This window comes from Cryptotermes secundus, unplaced genomic scaffold (assembly GCF_002891405.2).
Source record: "Cryptotermes secundus unplaced genomic scaffold, Csec_1.0 scaffold1288, whole genome shotgun sequence".
NCBI classification, from domain to species: Eukaryota; Metazoa; Arthropoda; class Insecta; order Blattodea; family Kalotermitidae; genus Cryptotermes; species Cryptotermes secundus.
Window position 1 is genome coordinate 210634 of NW_019723927.1, and position 18635 is coordinate 229268.

The following is an 18635-nucleotide window of genomic DNA, read 5'->3' on the forward strand; positions in this document are numbered from 1 at the left end:
CACCTGAAGATGGCACATTTGTGCCGAAACATGTAGTGAGAGTGAGAAGAGGGGCAGATGAATGTATGCACTAGAAGACGGATAAAACAAATCATGAACTTAAATCAGTGCAACAGGACGCTAAAATATAACATTGTTAATAGTAGTCATACTAGAAGCGTATACCGCACCTGAAGATGGCACATTTGTGCCGAAACATGTAGTGAGAGTGAGAAGAGGGGCAGATGAATGTATGCACTAGAAGACGGATAAAATAAATCATGGACTTAAATCAGTGCAACAGGACGCTAAAATATAACATTGACACAAAATATATTGTTTGCACTTGAGACGGAGTTTATATCATTTATCGTATGGAGTGCAACAGGATGCTTAAATATAATATTAAATATAATATTTCTTCCACCCGTTATCAAAATATTAACATTTTAAGCCGTCGCCGTGTTAGTGTAAATTTTACACAGAGATTTGAAGGGGCAGAAGACGTACCATTTTGTTAAGGAAAGCTGGTCTTCTAAGCCTCCGTTCTAGATTTTTCACAACAATATTCTTCGTACAATATTTACAGATTTATCTTTGTACCGGAGTTGTTTCCTGTGAGGTAGATACTGAATTTTTATATATTATTCAGAAGAAATTTGGTCTTTATAAAACCATGACCCACATGATTATAGTAACAAGATTCAGATCTATAACACATAAGCACACGAATAAGAACGGGACCACATATGGTTCAAAAATTTAAAATATTTAAGGTACGTACCAAGATAATCTAATGCCTTTTCTTAAGAAAAATACAGAAATCCACTCCGCGCAGTTTTTAATTTTAGCACTCTGGACAAAGGTTCCTTACTAGAGAAGGCAGTACATGTTTGCACTTATCTCAGCAACAGGAAATGGTGATAAAAAACATTTTATCTTTAAGTGAATATTGATATCGAGGTTTTACAAAGACAGAGAAAGTACATCAAGAGCCACTCTCATGTGGGAAAATTTAACACATTTCGGGGAAAGTACGGTTAACTTCGTGGACAATATACCATTAGCTTAACAACCCTGTTTTTTTAATGCTAGTGGGGTGGGACTAATTCCCTTGTACTGCGGCCACTTCTGGCCTATTGTACCAGCCCCAGATGATAGGTGAGGGTGATTGTGGAGCAATTGGTGGAATGAAGATTGGCAGGGTAAACCGAAGTACTCGGAGAAAAAACCTGCCCCAGCGCCATTTTGTCCACCACAAATCCCACTTGACCAGACCCACGATCGAACCCGGGCCGCCGCGGTGGGAAGCCAGCGACTAACCGCTTGAGCTATGACGTGGCCTTCAGCCCTGGGTTACGACAACATTAATCAGAATACAAAGAGTGCCCAACTTCGACAGCCTCACAGTAAACAGTACGATTTGTACTTTCGTCAAAATCTGAAACATTCCTGTTTGTCGCGTACAGTACGAAGGTCTAACATCTGCATGTGAAACATGAAATCTATACCAATTAACACTTGCACGGGCTGTATTTCTCACATTCACTGATTCAAAAGTCTTTCTGCCTATAAAATGCCAACTGAAGCAACACTCGCAAAAACGTTTTCCAATCTACAGCCATGACAGGTTATCAACGCCATTTGCCCACATGTTCAATTAAGGCCTTACCTACTTTTCTGCGCACCACTTCAATCACACTGCGTCTCCTCCTACCTCTAGGCACGGAAAGTTAGCCTGCCACCCGTTACCATAGCAACCTTATCATGCAATGATTCTTTACAAGTGTATTTCAAGACATCTTCGTCTCCCTCAACATATGAAGAAGATATCAGCATCTATCTTATCAAATGATAGGGCCTATATCGGCGAAACGTGGTGCAGGACACGGCCAGTCCATATTTTCTTTAACAACGACATCAGCGTCGAATGGCTGGATGACTGATGAATGACGAATGACGAACTGGACATGACTTGGAAGCAAGCGATCATGGCATAATCGAAATATTATGCTAGCACGTACTTCGACGCGCTGACAAAAACCACGGAAAACATTAGTCGGAATAGTCGGTGTCCCGGTCAAGATTTCGAACCCAGAATCTCCCCAAAACGAGCTTACAACGTTGTGGTTACACCAACCCGCTCCATCTCAGTTTTTTTTTTGGGGGGGGGGGAGAAAACAATGGGCTATGTTTTGTAGGTTCTCTACATTACGCGAATGAAATGAACACACACCATGGGACGTAAGAGAAAACCGCGTGACGCAGGTAAGCCGGCAACTTAATCAGCCTTTTTTTTTTATTGTTACTGGGGTGCGACTAAGTCCCTTGTACTGCGGCCACTTCTGGCCTTTTAGTACCAGCCCCAGATGATAGGTGAGGGTGACTGTGGAGCAATTGGTGGAATGAAGATTGGCAGGGGAACCGAAGTACTCGGAGAAAACCTGCCCCAGCGCCACTTTGTCCACTACAAATCCCACCTGACCAGACCCGAGATCGAACCCGGGCCGCTGCGGTGTGAAGCCAGTGACTAACCGCTTGAGCTATGGCGCAACTTAATCGGCCTTACTCCACGTACCTTCCGCTAGCTCTAGTTCAGTCGGTTCCGCAGGAGATACGGCGGAATTTGTACTTAAGTGCTCAGTTCAAGAGCTTGTCTTCTTCTTTGTAGCCAATAATGTACAGTACTGATCAGAGAATATTTATGTTGAAACATACGTACGAAAGATTCATCCGTGCCTACAAAACCTTGGGTGTCCAAACTTACTAAGAAGTGGCGGACCACAGGGCACACGTAATAAATATGCGTTACAAAAGGTTTGGGGCACGCGGTAGCGTAGTTTGTTCAGGCACTATGCTACAAGCCGGAAAGTCGCGGGGTCGAATCCCGATGAGGTTATTTTTTTTTTCAGTTTACCTGATCCTTGCAGCTGCACTATGGCCCTGGGGTCGACTCATCCTCTAACAGAAATGAGTACCAGGAATAATCTTGGGGTAAAGGGCAGCCGGAGCGTGAAGCTGACCTTACCGCCATCCATGAGCCGACTGTCTAATAAATATGGGAACCTCAACATCCCAGAACCCTATTGGCCTCCACGGCCTGTTAGTGGGATACCTTTACTTTTGCAAAAGGATTAAGCTCAAACAGATACAGGGTAAGAACGCCTTTGAACAGTTCTTCAGCTGTTGGCGGCTCAAGACGGAAGTGTCAAGCAGTATCTATTCATAGCTTATTTGCTGCTGCTACTAAGAACTGTCATCATCGCCGTAATGAATTCGTGTGCGAGTATGAGGTTCCAGTTTTCTCGATTTCCTTTGTTATATTTTGAGAGTATTAGAATAGCTTTAGCAAGAAGCCGTGGATCTGAATTGTGTTTCCACTTACGAAAGTTTTCGTGTACTACAGCATTACTGGCCACGAGCGTATGTTCGTTCTATTCTTATAAAGCTGTTTCATGCTTTTACCTGTTCTCCCTACAACGTGTTTCTTTTTCTGTTTCACTATAAATATACTTTCGGTACTTCCTGTATTAACTGCTTTAATATTTTAACACTTGACGCAGCAAAACAGTTGGAAATCTTAGGAGGGGAAAGCAACAGAGCTGAAATTTACTCAACAGCCGCTGGAAGACATCAGAAGGAGAAACAAACAAGGAGAAAGCGGCAGACAAATAGCCTTATCATTGCAAACAGCTGAAAATATTAGAAGCCGTGAGTTACGATGAAATTAATTAATAAATTTAATAACGTAAACCGCAAATGATGGTATCACTCATGAGGAATGCAATTAATAAAATTTGATTCCCGGGCACAATTCAATTTCTAATATTTTCTTAGCCTATCTCGCATGAATCTGGATTTCTTCTGTACATAGAAGAACATTCCTAACTCATCAGGGAGGTTCAAATCCAGTCTGCCAACGCAGAATGGTACTGTAGCTCGCTGAACACTGCAGAAATTTAGATAAAAGATTTTATGTACTAACATGAAAGAGACTTGTGCAGTTGGCTTTTGATTTTCCGCGAGATGAACTTAATAACAGAATTAACACTGAAAAAAAGATTTGCGGACACAAACTGGGCTGTAGCGACATCTGACAATGCGAACGCCCTAACAGTGCAGCATAAGCAGGGCAATAGGGCACAACGAAGCAAAAGTGAAAACTTGCTAAGAGAGAAACAAATTTCCTCCTGAGAGATGTTTCAACACGGACGAGACTGGCATATCTGGTGCGACTTCAAGTGTGCCAAAAGTTGTTAACTACAAAAGTGAAGAGGGAACCCACCTCATCGGGACTCGAAACCGCGACCTTCCCACTAGTAGCATAATGCCTCAACCAACTACGCTACCGCATGTACCTGTTGTAGCTAATAGTTAAATATAACTTGGCATGTACTCAGAACTCATTTATTAGCTAACACCGCTCAACCTAGTCGAAAAATGTGAAATGCACACTCCTAAGCCTCAACCCTTCCCTAACACGGAACATTCAAATAAAATCAAACAAACTCCGTGGTTTTTGTCCACAAGCGAACTATACCGACCGAGCGACCGCCGCTTGTCGGCGAAGTTAGTACCAACTTAACGGACAGGGGGTGTCGCGTGGTCAGGGCAACGAATCCCCACGCCGTTAATTTTGGTTTTCTAGACCGGAGCCGCTATTTCATTGAAATAACTCCTCAGTTATCCTCACGAGGCTGAGTGGACCCCGTTGCAGACCCACTTCTTCGCTCGGTCGGTATAGTTCGTTTGTTATAAAATACGGATAACAAACAAAATGAAAAAGAAAGAAGATCGGAAAAGGGGGCAGGGCAGGGAGAAGCATACCCTCGTCTGCTGGTGGTGTGGGCGTCTCCTCGCGCGGTTCCCTCACTGCATCGAAGACACTCAGCTGCTGGCGTTGCAGCTCCAGGTCGGCTTCCAGTGCTTTCTTCTCATCACCCACGCCACCAAACGGGTTGTTGTTTAAGGCTGCAGACTTCGCACCGGCTGGAGACAGAAGCACGTCGTCGACTGCATCGACGTCGGTCTCAGGCCCGAAGTCGTCATCGTCGTCCTCGTCGTAGTTGTCGACACCGGCCGTGTTATTGCCGTTCTTTGGACGGTCCAGGAAGTACTGGCCGGTGGAGGACGGAGAAGTTCCATTGTGTTTGTACATCTGGCTGTCGTCTCCCCCGATCCCTATGTCCAGGAGGAGGCCCCCTTTCTGGTATGGGACGGAGTCCGATGTGGAGCAAGCGAGGAAAGGATTATTTCCTGCGGAAGAGCTGCTGTTATGATCGGAATTGGTCTCCATGGCGCAGGCCTCCTGTAGCGGCGGGCCGTTCTTTGCCCACTCCGGGATTGGGCGGGAAGCGAGCTGGGCGGGTTCCGTCAGAAAGACTACTATCACGCTGATGTTGTCTGTAGAACCATGCAGCTTGGACAGCTGGACAAGGCGCTGGCTGACGTACTCGATATCCCCTGCAACAAGACACACAGTTGCACATCATTGCCTCATAAATGTGATATTTTCTGTAGTGCAAATTTCATAATTAATACAGCCCTACACTGATGTCTTTTTGACTTTATGCAATTTAACATCTAAATCAATGTCAGTCATCCTCTTTTACATGGCCTGTTCATGGTTTCTTCAGTTATATTATCAGCTTTCGTTTCCCCGCTACCTTTTGCCTAACAATGTATATCCCAAATATTCTTCGATTACTCTTTACTTCTGTTTGCACTAATAACCCAGTGCCATATTTTAAGCATGGGTTAAAAGTATGTTATATAATTACAAATATGAAGTCCTTCTTCTGGTTCTTAAACGTTAACGTCCTTCAAGTTACTCCACCTGTAGGTATGAATGCTCGTCCGTTCACTCAGTACGTCGACCACTAACTGGTCTATTCTACCAATCCCGGACGATGGATAATGAGTGTGGAGCAATCGGTTGAATGAGAACTGGCAGGGGAAACCGAAGTACTCTTAGAATACCTGCCCCAGTGCCACTTTATCCACCACAAATCCCACATGACTTGACCTTGGCTGGAACCCGGGCCGCAGTGGTGGAAAAGTTAGGGACTAACCGCTTGTGCCATGGCATGAACTGTTCTGTGTGTTGACTACTAACTTACGGAAAGCCGTTAAGTACTAGAGTTTTCCTATATCAATTTTTTTTCTCCTCTTAACACAATTTTATATATCACTGGCTTTTATGAAGGGTTATCGTTATTCGGAACAGGAGAATTAATATTCCACGTTACCGAACACTAAAATATTAGATTACTAATAATTTTGTATATCTAGGGAGACAAATTACAAATGCGCCCGCTCCACAGCGACAAATCTCTTAGATGTACGAATATGACTTGCGAGCAATGACTAACGCAGTGTAACAGTATAAGGTGTATGCCTTAGGGCTGCAGCTGGTCGCGCCATAGCTCAAGCGGTTAGTCGCTGGCTTCCCACCGCGGCGGCCGGGGTTCGATCCCGGTTCTGGTCAAGTGGGATTTGTGGTGGATAAAGTAGCGTTGGGGCGGGTTTTCTCCGAGTACTTCGGTTTCCACCGCCAATCTTCATTCCACCAGATTCATCATCATAATCACCCGGGGCAGCCTACAATAGGCCAATCAGTGTCCGCCGTGCCGAATGGACCCAGTTGGACTCACCCCCACTAAGCGAATTAAAAAAAAATAGGGTTGCAGCTGAAGCACTGCCCACAAGGATGGAGGAAAAAGACTGGCGTATCTAAAATGAGTTTTCACTATACTATCCGAAAGGGATTAAGAAAACCCCCTTTCAGGATTGCCATTCGAACCGGATACCCCAGAAAAGAGTAGACAGGGATGCCCACGAATGACCGCACTCGAACACAGGACAGCGCGTCCTCAACCTCAACATGACGCAAACTGCGAGTGAGATCAACTTGCACGGAAAATCTCTCGTGGACTCTGGACTCCAGTTCGTTCCTTTCTCAAGAAACAACATGTCAATTATCTGCACTATTCACTTAGACTGGTTACACACAGCTGTACGTCATAAAGCGCGAGGGATGAGCTCTGCAATTCTACCAGTACACCAGTTGGAATTGAGTGGTCCCATTCCGGCTCCTGGCGCGACACCCCTGGAGGGAAATGTCTCAAAGGCGCACATGGAAAGCGAACGCTGAACATAACGCATTACGACAAAAGTGGTCAGGTTCATGTTTATGCTGTTTACCTCTCTGAAAGGGCAATTACTGTGTTTAGAATTATGTCAAGAAGGTATACAGGATTGACCGAAGAGAGATGAAGTGACAGGAGGTCGGAGAAAGCTGCATAATGAGGAGCTTAATTAATTCGCATAGTGGGGGGTGGAGTCCAGTTGGGTCCACTCGGCAAGGCTGCCACTGATTTGCCTACTGTACCTGCCCCGGATGATTATGATGGAGAATTTGGTGGAATGAAGACTGGCAGGGGAAACCGAAGTACACGGAGAAAACCCACCCCAGCGCTACTTTGTCCACCACAAATCCCACTTGACCAGACCTGGATTTAAACCCGGGCCGCCGCGGTGGGAAGCCAGCGACTAATCGCTTGAGCTAGGGCAGGGCCCACGAGGAGCTTCATAACTTCTACTCTTCTCAAAGTAATTAGAATTATCAAGTCAAGGAGGATGAGGTGGGAAAGAGACCACTGGGAAGACCAAGGCGTAGGTGGGTGGACATTATTAAAATGGATCTTAAGAGATAGGATAGGATGGTATGGATTGGACTGATCTGGCTGAGGATAGGGACCAGTGGAGGGCTCTTGTGAACACGGTAATGAACCTTCGGGTTCCATAAATTGCTGGGAAATTCTTGAGTAGCTGCAGATTTGGCTTCTCCTCAAGAAGAGCTCAGCTCCATAAGTAAGACATACAGGATTCGAGGAAATAATGCTCCATATGTTTTGGAGACGAGAGGTCAGATCAAGCTCCGACCATCTTTGCACTGAAAAGGGTACTCCTATTCACAACAACTTTGTATAGACGCATGAACTAGTAATTTCATGCATTCTGACCTCCACTGTAGATGGACGTGGGCGATCAGACTCTGGCTACAGCAATTTATCCCCGAAAACGACATTCCTGTACCCATCAAAATGTCATGAAGGCATACACGGACGGGTAAAGCTCCTCACGCTCTAATAAAAAAACTCCGTGGTTTTAGTCCGCAAGCGAACTATACCGACCGTGCGACCGCCGCTTGTCGGCGAATTTAGTGCCAACTTTAGCGGATAGAGGGTCTCGCGTGGTCAGCGCAACAAATCCCAACGGCCGTTAATTTCGGTTTTCTAGACCGGAGACGCATTTTCCTTGAAATAGCTCCTTAATTATCCTAACGAAGCTGAGTGGACCTCGTTCTAGAACCACTACTTCTCAGGAAATCTGGTAGCGGCAGGAATCGAAGCCGGACCTCTGGATCGGTAACCAGGAACTCTAACCACTAGACCACAGAGGCGGTCCCTCACGCTCTAATAGCGACACTAAATTGGAGTGGTGGGGCAGGATCACGTTCCATGCATTTGTGGCTGCTTTGCCACAGGGCAAACGGCTCTGAAGGATGTACAGCGCAATCGTGGGCCTAGGCCTACCTCCATGAGCTTCCCCGTTCACTTCGGTTTTTCTAGATCTTACACATACGGTAGGACGCCTTGGGCGAGTGATCAGCTCGTCGCAAGGCCTCTACCTGTAGACAAACACAGAAAAACGCACACAAACATCCATGCCCTAAGTGGGATTCGAACCCACGATCTCGGCTTCCGAGCGAGCGAAGACAGTGCATGCCTTAGACCGCTCGGCTACCGTGACCGGCGTAACAACAATTTACCTGGAAGAAATTAGGAATAAGGGCAGCCGCTACACCTGAACCTCAGAAATACGGAGCAGAAATTCCTGCCACTGAACCGCTGCATTCAAACCCACGCTTTCTTATTCAAAGCGTACGCGGAGGCGAGTGACAAATTTCATGATCGAATCGTCTTCATTCACGTGGAGAACCTTCCCACGTCCATTACACAACAGGCTAGCTTGTTACCCGATGAAGATGTACGCTATGACGGGTAGTAACTAAACTTAACACTCACCGCCGTTGAGACCTCAAATCTCGCGATTTCATATTTCCTCGGACAAAAGAAAACTGGAATGAGTTAATGGAATACATTTTTCAAAAGCCAAAAAATGTTTCAGTTACTTCAAATCAATATCTTAAGTGAGGTACCAGTTCGTTTTCTGATCACACGAAGCTGAGCTTCAGGCTGCGCCATAGCTCAAGCGGTTAGTCGCTGGCTTCCCACCGCGGAGCCCCGGGTTTGATCCCGGGTCTGGACAAGTAGGATTTGTGGTGGACAAAGTGGCGCTGGGGCGAGTTTTCTCAGAGTATTTCGGTTTTCCCTGCCAATCTTCATTCCACCCAATTCTCCATCATCATAATCACCAGGGGCAGGCTACAATAGGCCAATCAGTGGCCGCCTTGCCGAGTGGACCCAGTTGAACTCCCCCCTCCACTAAGCGAATTTTTAATATATTGCCTAGAGTAAGAAAATATGAAAACGAACCTATCAATTTCCCCACATGACTTCATGGCGCGGAGCTTNAAAGCGCAGGGAGCCGGCGGAAACTATGGAATACGGTGACCTATTAGTTAAATTCTGGGGCACGCAGTAGCGTAGCTGGTTGAGGATCTACGCTATAAGTCGGAAGGTCACTGGATTTTTCAATTGTCCTAATCCTTCCAGCCGCACTGTGGCATTTGGGTTGACACAGCCTCTTAACAGAAATGAGTAGCAGGGATCTTCCTGGGGGGGGGGGGGGCGGGGGGGGCGCGCGCGCAGNACCAGGGATCTTCCTGGGGGGGGGGGGCTGAGGGAGGCGGGCGCTTAAGGCTGACCTCACCGCCGTCTGTGATATCATCTTGGCATGCGAGAATTACCTTCTGGGCGCACTTATAGACAGGCCTATTCCAGAGTGACATCATCAGTCCCTCGGTATGCAATATGCCACTTTCTGGGCGCACTTAGTGCTCGGCCTCCCTCTCTCCAGAGCTAACAGCTGCAGGACTTCCTTAAGCATCGGCAGGCGGAATGTTTTATTTATGAGGCACTTCACCCAGCCTGACTCTTTCATTAGCCCCATTCAGAGCGCGAGGTCATGTACATCATGAGGCCATGACCCATTCCTTTACTGACATCTACATAGGCCGATTAAAGAATATTACGAAACACCTTCCGTAACGACATAGCTTAGGCAAAATCACTGGCTACCGACTGAATGACCCTGGTTTGATTCCCGGTATGGCCAATCGTATTCTCGTCAGCAACAAGTTACCGACTCTGGGGCTGATAGAACCTCCTGTTCAATGCATATGAGCAGAATATCCGATAAGCGTGGCACCACAGACAACAGCATCCCTAAGAATGAACTGACACTGCATGTCAGATACGTTTGCGAATTGAGCGGGTGTGAATGGGGGATATTTTCATCACAATTTGTTAATAAGTTGTTAAAACTAAAACACTAACTGGACAACAAATCAGACAAAAAAGGAAAATAGTCAAGTGAAATGCGGTTCCTACGTGCAGTAGTTGGATAAAATACAAACTCCGTGGCTTTAGTCCGCAAGCGAACTATACCGACCGAGTGACCGCCGCTTGTCGGCGAAGTTAGTGCCAACTTTAGCGGATAGAGGGTGTCGCCTGGTCAGCGCAACGAATCCACACGGCCGTTAATGTCGGTTTTCCAGACCGGAGCCGCTACTTTTCCATTTAAGTAGCTCCTCAATTATACTCACGAGGCCGAGTGGACGCCGTTCCAAACCCACTAGTTCTGAGAAAATCCGGGGCCACTGGATCTGTAGCCAGGAACACTGACCACTAACCCACAGAGGCGGTCCGTTCGATAGACTCTCCTAGATCAAAAACGAAATGCAGGCATATGCTCAGAATTAAAGATATTCGATTTAATTGACAGTTTGTACGGACGACAACAGACTCCCAAAGACATTACTAAATTATAAATACATATGATACGCGAAGTCCTGGACACTCAACAGCTAGATGAGAGGACAGCCTCTTAACAGGCCAATGGCCTGTATCCTAGAATAATAGTAATAATGCTTTTGGTTCGGTGACTTCTGGGACACTTTGTAATAACATTGTCCTGACCCCCCCTACTCTCTCTCTCTCTCACACACACACACACACACACACACACAAATGTTGCCAACAAAAGTGTTCATGAACTGCACGGGATTTGCTTATTTATTGACATGAATATATTCAACTCGACTAATTGTTACCGGAAGTGCAAATAATTCATCGAAACGAAGAATCGGAGAGATCAAACGTGACAACAAAACGACGTTAAACAGTTCAGTAGAACAATCAATCAATCGATTGATCAACGAAGTAAATTCTAAGCAGAGCATACATTACCTTAGTCGTCAACAATCATCTGCGGGAAATAATACAAAGATTGCGACTGGAACATTTGGGATTAAGGTAATATTACACTATTGTATGCCTTTCCTATTTGTATCAGGGCTTTAAAATGGATACTAGTCGCGGAAGCTAACATGGGTTATTCTTCTAATTTGGGGGACTGGCTGTGAGGCGAGCAATCCCTAACATGGTAATGAACTTCCTGACAAAATGCACGTACTTTCTTAAAAATAAAATCAAGCATCATAGTTAATTGGCAATTTTTATATAAACCACGTGTGAGATATTTAATGAAACGGGTCTTTGTGCACGAGGCTACCATCTGCACGAAGAGAATTACAGCTGAATAGCTTCAAGTCAACAGCTGCAGAATGTAGGTACATGCTATAATATACTTCTCGGCTTTATAGAAATAACAACCTCTTTAAAAGCAAACTGAAGGAAGCTTTTATAAAAGGATCTTACTACTTAACAGACGAGTACCCATGTGAATGACCATCTCTGAAGTACTGATTTCGGAAGCAACAAAACATGAATAGTGCTAGAGACGGCAGAAAAATAGGACGTGGTCTTTTAACGGCATATCGTCGTCCATAGCGCATTTCATAATAATCCGTCTACACTGGTTCAAAATTAATTTGCAGAAGACAGATAGACATAAGCTCTTGTATATATAACGGAAATACACGCGAAGTGAAAATATGTTTATCGGAGGCGATAAACCACTAGTACTCTGAACGGAAAATATCAAGCGTGCGCACAAAGCCGTTTCATTTCGCCCGTGCTTTCTGGAATGTATGTTACACTACAGAAGCACACGCGAATATCTGTCGACTCAAAGAGCCCTAGGAGACACCTAGCTAAATCCACTGATCACTCCTAACTTACTGAGGCCTTCTATCCAACCTATTAATATTCTCGTGCAGCAAACTACTGTGTGGTCTAGTAGTCAAAGAGTTCCTGGCTACAGAGGTCCCGGGGTCGGTTTCCGGCGCTACCAGATTTTCTTAGTAGTATTGGGTCTGGAACGGGGTCCACTCGGCCTCGTGAGGATAACTGAGGAGCTATTTCAAGGAAATATCGGCTCCGGTCTAGAAAACCGAAATTAACGGCCGTTGAGATTTGTTGCGCTGACCACCACCGCTTAAGTTGGCACTAAATTCGCCGACAAGCGGCGGTCGCGCAGTCGGTATAGTTCGCTTGCGGACTCGAGCCACGGAGTTTAGATTTTGGTTTAGCAAACTACATATGCAATTACACTATATCCGCTATTTAAAGCCAGTACATTATGCAAATAACCGGCTATATTAATTAATACCGGTAAGAGCTAAAATGCCTTGCGACGAGCTGATCACCCACCCAAGGGGTCCTACCGAGTGTGTAAGATCTAGAAAAACCGAAGTGAACGGAGAAGTTCATGGAGGTAGGCCTAGGCCCACTGGGGCTGTAGTGCCAAGGAAAGAGGAAGGCGGGGGGAAGAGCTAAAATGACAATGCACATAAACAAGCAAATCTTAAACTCTAGAAGTTATATGGCGTCAAACGAGATGGGAACATAATTGGGGTGGAGAAATAAGGGTTTGGATTAAGGGAACTGTGAAAATCTCATTCAGGAATACCTGTCACTCGAGAGACTTTTGAACAGGGCACCTCTCGAACATAAATATTGAACGTTACCAATACATCAACTTCTCGGCCATAATCAATTCGACGTATTGCCAGAAGAAAGAGAAAAGGATCCCCGAATTACAGATAAAGCAAAAACCGAGAAGAACAAGACGTCATAAAGACTACAGCAGAACTGAGGCCGGAGCGGGCCAGACTCTGAAGACGTCATGAATTTATTATATAGGGTGAAACTGAAATCTGATCAGTGTGGTTTAACACAGAATATAATTTTACGTTAAGGTCTATAAAGAAATAGCGTTATGTCTGTCGGTTAGTCACTAAGAGGCAGTCATTCAATCAAACTGCGAATGTGTCACCTTTGCTCAAGAACCAAGAATGTCAGGTCTGGAATTTGTTGACTGCCTTGAATTAGTTCGATCACACTTTCCAACGCTAAATGCCATGTACGACCTTCGCTCAAGACAAGCGCTTTGCTCCCTACCGGTGCAGCTTACCGTAACTGCAGGCTTAGCAGCGACAATACAACTTACACGTGAAACGTCGGAAGTTTTAGGGTCAAAATGTCTGTGAATTTTTGGCCATCAGAATAACCTGAAACATTTGCTTCCTCTTCCACATATGTTACACTTAAAAGTTTGGAATATCTAATTCTACCAAGCATACTCTGTAAACACATTGCGGAAAATTTTTAAAACTTTAATTACTGACTTGTTAATTTCAGCACAATGCTCAATGAAATAAATTTTGTTCACGTCTTTCCATTTTTAATTTAATTTTGGCATCAAAGAAATGAAACGTTCTAATAACATGCTTTCATCATTTATTTAGTGCAGCTGTAAAATTGTGGGGACAAAAATTCCAAGTATTTGAAAAGAACGTATGTCTATTGTGAAAAACGTTCCAGTGCAAGAGATGAACAATGGGAACGGAGTTCACGAGGAACTTCATTATTTGCATTTTTTTTCTTTTTTGCTGGCTCTACAGCCCCTTGAGCCCTGGCCGTTGATTTTCAGTTTCGTGATCATTTTACGGATGGTAGGACTCCTTGGACGAGTGATCAGCTCGTCGCAAGGCATCTACCTAAACACATGACAACACAAACACAGAATAAACACATACAAAACATCCATGCCTTGTGTGGGATTCGAACCCACGATACCGGCTTCTGAGCGAGCGGAGACAGTACATGCCTAATACCGTTCGGCTACCGCGACCGGCTTACAGCCTCAGTACAACGTCCTAATTACATTAAGAATGTTATGATGGGCTTAATATATAGCTTGGGTAATAGGGACGAGGAAGCATTTTGCAACTTTCGTGGAGGACGTGTTGGAGTGCGGTCACTTTTAATTCCGAGCAGAAGGTTTGATAATATTACAGTTTAGGCTGGGGTCACAAGAGCGCACAAAATGTGTCCGTTGTACGAACGTACTTTACGACAGACGTTGCTAAGGACACCAACAGTTGCAGAATGCGGAGCATAGTTTTTTTGGCTGCAACGGAGCCAGAAGAAAGCGTAGCATTCGCCTCTCTTGTTTATTTCTACAACAGACGTCACGACGTTCGTTACAACGGACGCATTTTGTGCGCTCGGGTGGCCCCAGCCGTATCTTAAGTAAATATAACGACGTAAGACTGTGAACTGGGCTGACCTAGCTCAAGGATATATCAGCCTCACAGCTATCATGGCGCTGAGCGTAATTTTCGTATACGTACTAAAGGATAAGCTAATACGACTCAGGCAGAGTCCACGCGAAGATTGCAAGACGATTCAAGAAGTTTACAATTAACATGTTGAGCTAAAAATTGTTTAAAGAGGAATTAATTCAATAATCTTCATTGTCTGAACATCCTGTTGCGTATCAAGTAGGAAGTTAAAAATTTTGACCATGTTTCCTAAATTCAACAAGTTTTTATATAGTTATCACAACTATATAACATGTTGAGATATGATTTATCTACGTTTTGGTTAACTTTTAAAAATTTTAAGTAATTAAGATTTATTAATATTTATAATGCCGGTCACGGTAGTCGAACGGTCTGAGGAATATACTGTCTTCGCTCGGAAATCGAAATCGTGGGTTCGAATCCCACATAATGCATGGATGTTTGGTGTGTGTATGCGTTTATTCTGTGTTTGTGTTGTCCTGTGTTTAGGTAGAGGCCTTTCGACGAGCTGATCACCCGTCCAAGGAGTCCTACCGTCTGTAAAATGATCATGAAACTGAGGAATCAGCCCTAAGCTCCAAACTGAGAGCAAGAGGAAAGAGAAAGGGTAGACATTTTCTAATACAGTGCAATTCGAAGTACAGGTTTCGTTTCTTTATGTAATACTGACCAAGGTTTGATTACAAATAAGTGCACATCACACAATAGCCCAGAAAAGATAAATATCCTGACCTTGAGTCGGTCTGATCTGCCAGGTGACACAAGCCAACTGTTGCTGCAATGACCACCTAACAAAAGAGATCGATGGACTTACCAGATGTTGTGCGATCCGACAGCTCGTGAAGGAACTGAACAGACCGGAGAGTTCGCGGGCGGCATTACTGTCCCATTTATAACTGACCGGTTTTAGCCGCATGCGCAGTCGACTATATCGCGAACAGTGCTCATGTATTAAAGGGATGTGTGAGGAACTGTGAAGAAACCATGTACAGCAGAACGCCGATTATCCGAATTAATTATTGATAATGGTGGCTCGGATTATTGAACATTCGAATAATTGGATTAACTTCTTATCCGCGAAAAAAAAACACTATCATGTATTGTACTATTATAATAATAAAACTGAGAACACTTTAAAACAGATGAAACATGAAAAATTAATAAATTTAATTATAAATTAACACTTTAAACGCTTCATTTGAAAAAGTCCAACAGTGATGTTTGTATAGCACACACGTTTCTTGGTTGCGGTGATTCGGTTAACTGGAAATTTGGATAATCAGCGTTCTACTGTACATGATTAAACCACAAGAATTAGAGTCAAGTGCAGCAGCGATAGCAGGAGGTAAGAGTTGAGATTCTCACGTCTGTGAGTATGAGAATTTCTTCTGGAACGTGATGCTGTGTAGTTCTGTATTCTGCTAGTTGGGTACAGATCAACGTTTCGGAGGAACTTGCTGTCTCAGTTTCCTAATTTCTTGATGTAGCAGAAGCTCTCACGTTTCAGGGTTATATATATGTAAATATCTAAAGGAATGGGCGCCAATGAGATGTAAAGTAAAAAGTAAAGTTATCCCTGTAACAGGACGTGGAGGCCCATAGGGTTGTGACATGTTGAGGGTCCCACATTTTCTAGACAATCGGCTCACAGATGGCGGCAAGATTGCCAGCCCTAAGCGCCGGCTGTCTTTACCCCAAAGAACATTTCAAGAATATTCCTGGTACTCATTTGGTTGTCGGTTCCAGGGCATTTAGTGCGGCTGGATGGATTGGGTAAATTGGAAAAATTCCAATGACCTCATCGGGACTTGAACGCGCGACCTTCCGACTTGTAGCATAGTGCCTCAACCAACTACGCTACCGCGTGCCCCCGCCAATGTACTCCCATAAATGTAATTAAGGGCAGCCAGACGAATGTGACGCAGGTCACGGTAGCCGAGCGGTCTAAGGCATGTACTGTCTTCGCTCGCTCGGAAGCCGGGATCATGTGTTCGAATCCTACTCAGGGCACAGATGTTTAGTGATTGTGCGTGTGCGTTTTCTGTGTTTGTGTACAAATAGAGAGGCCTTACGATGAGCTGATCACCCGCCCAAGGAGTCCTACCGAATGTCTAGGATCTAGTAAACTGAAATGAAACGGAGAATTTCATGGAGGAAGGCCAAGGCCCAAATTGGGGCTGGCACAAAAGAAAAAAAAAAAACGAATGTGACTGGACGGACTAGAGGGCCGGATAACATGAGCATCTCAAGGGTGTTAGGCCAGACCTACCACCATGTACTCGCAACTGGGAGGCACTATGAGGCACTTATGACGAAGTAAGTAGAGAAAGCACAACAAAATTCACTGTCTCTTTACATACTGTTCGTAACCTCACAGTCTCGGATCTTGAAATTAAAATAATTTATCAAAATTTCACTTGAATGCTATATCGAACTGGGCACACTGTATAAGGGATGGGCCTTCTTGGCCCTTGCACCACGAACACAGTGATCTATTGTGCCTCTACTGGGCACATTACTTTCATTAATGATTTTATAATCATTAAGTTCAATTTGAAAATTTAATACTGTAATTTAGTAGCGAAAATCAGAACACGTCTGCTCTGATCCAAAAGGTGACGACACGTGATCTACACGCTACAAACAAAAACGAGCTAATTTTCAGAAATACGTAATCCTCTATCGACTGATAGGCTACATTTAAGCTGCGCAACCGCGTCACAATTGCGCTACCACTAATTTGGTTGCCTGGCACTTGTAAGGCCCTTTTCGGCGCGTCGCCTTCGAACTTCAAGTTTGAAAAACTTAAGGCTACGAGTATACAGACCTTTCAATGAGGCGACAAATTGGCACGTTGCCATCTTGAAAATTCCAACTAAACATCACACTGCCAGCGCAAGACAAAGCAATACGGCGTTATAAAAGTCGCTATCGCGGCTTAATTAATGGCCAAATATTCGCTACGGGCTGGACGACCGAAGGGCGGAAGTTCGAAGCCCGGTAGGGTCAAGAATTTAATCTTCTCCAAGTCGTCCAGACCATCCTTGCGGCCCACCCAGCCTCCTATCCAATGGGAACCGGGGGCTTTTCCCCGAAGAATGTTATGAATATGTCGACTGAAGACTGCGGGTAGAAAGACACCCTGCAACTTAGGCTGGAGCCACACGACCGCACAAAATGCATCCGTTGTAACGAACGTAATTTATGACGGACGTTGCTGAGGACACCACAGAGTTGCAGAATGCGGTGCGTAGGTTCTCTCTGCAATTGAGCCAGAAGAAAGCGTAGCATTCGCCTATCTTGTTTATTTCTACAACGGACGTCACGACGTCGTTACAACGGACGCATTTTGTGCGCTCGTGTGGCCCCAGCCTAAGGATGTTATGAATATGTCACGATTGTAGACTACGAGTAGAACGTGCGTAACTCGTTAAATATTTACAGGCGCGAGAAATGCTTTCAACACAATTTGAGAAAGAAAATAGAATACACTTTTCCGAAACATACAACCACACTTCTTCTGTCTGTCGGTTTTCGGGATTAGAGAACGTGTAGCGTCGCCCGAGTACTGGACTGTATTCTGCAGCTTAAATAATTCAGAATATTCCGAAATTTCACACCTGCGAGTAAGGCAAACTCTAAGGCCGCGTCACAGCTCAAGCGGTTAATCGAAGGCCTACCACCGCGGCGGCCCGGGTTCGATCCCGGGTCTGGTCAAGTGATATTTGTGGTGAACAAAGTGGCGCTCGGTCGGGATCTCTCAGAGTACTTGGGTTTCACCTGCCAATCTTCGTTACACCAAATTCTCCATCATTATAACCACCCGGGGCAGGCTACAATAGGCTAATCAGTGGCCGCCGTGCCGAGTGGACCCAGTCGGACTCCACCCCCCACTAAGCGAATTAAAAAAAAAAGTAAA

At 44.8% G+C, this 18635-nt stretch overlaps 1 protein-coding gene across 1 annotated transcript in view; it reads right to left on the reverse strand.

Moving 5' to 3' along the window:
- The window catches only part of LOC111862200, a 205865-nt gene that overhangs the window by 12375 nt on the left and 174855 nt on the right, over nt 1-18635 (reverse strand). Inside the window, exon 8 of the mRNA XM_023847399.2 lies at nt 4807-5442. Within this exon, the coding sequence (XP_023703167.1) occupies nt 4807-5442 (636 nt within the window). The remainder of the gene's footprint in view (nt 1-4806; nt 5443-18635) is intronic.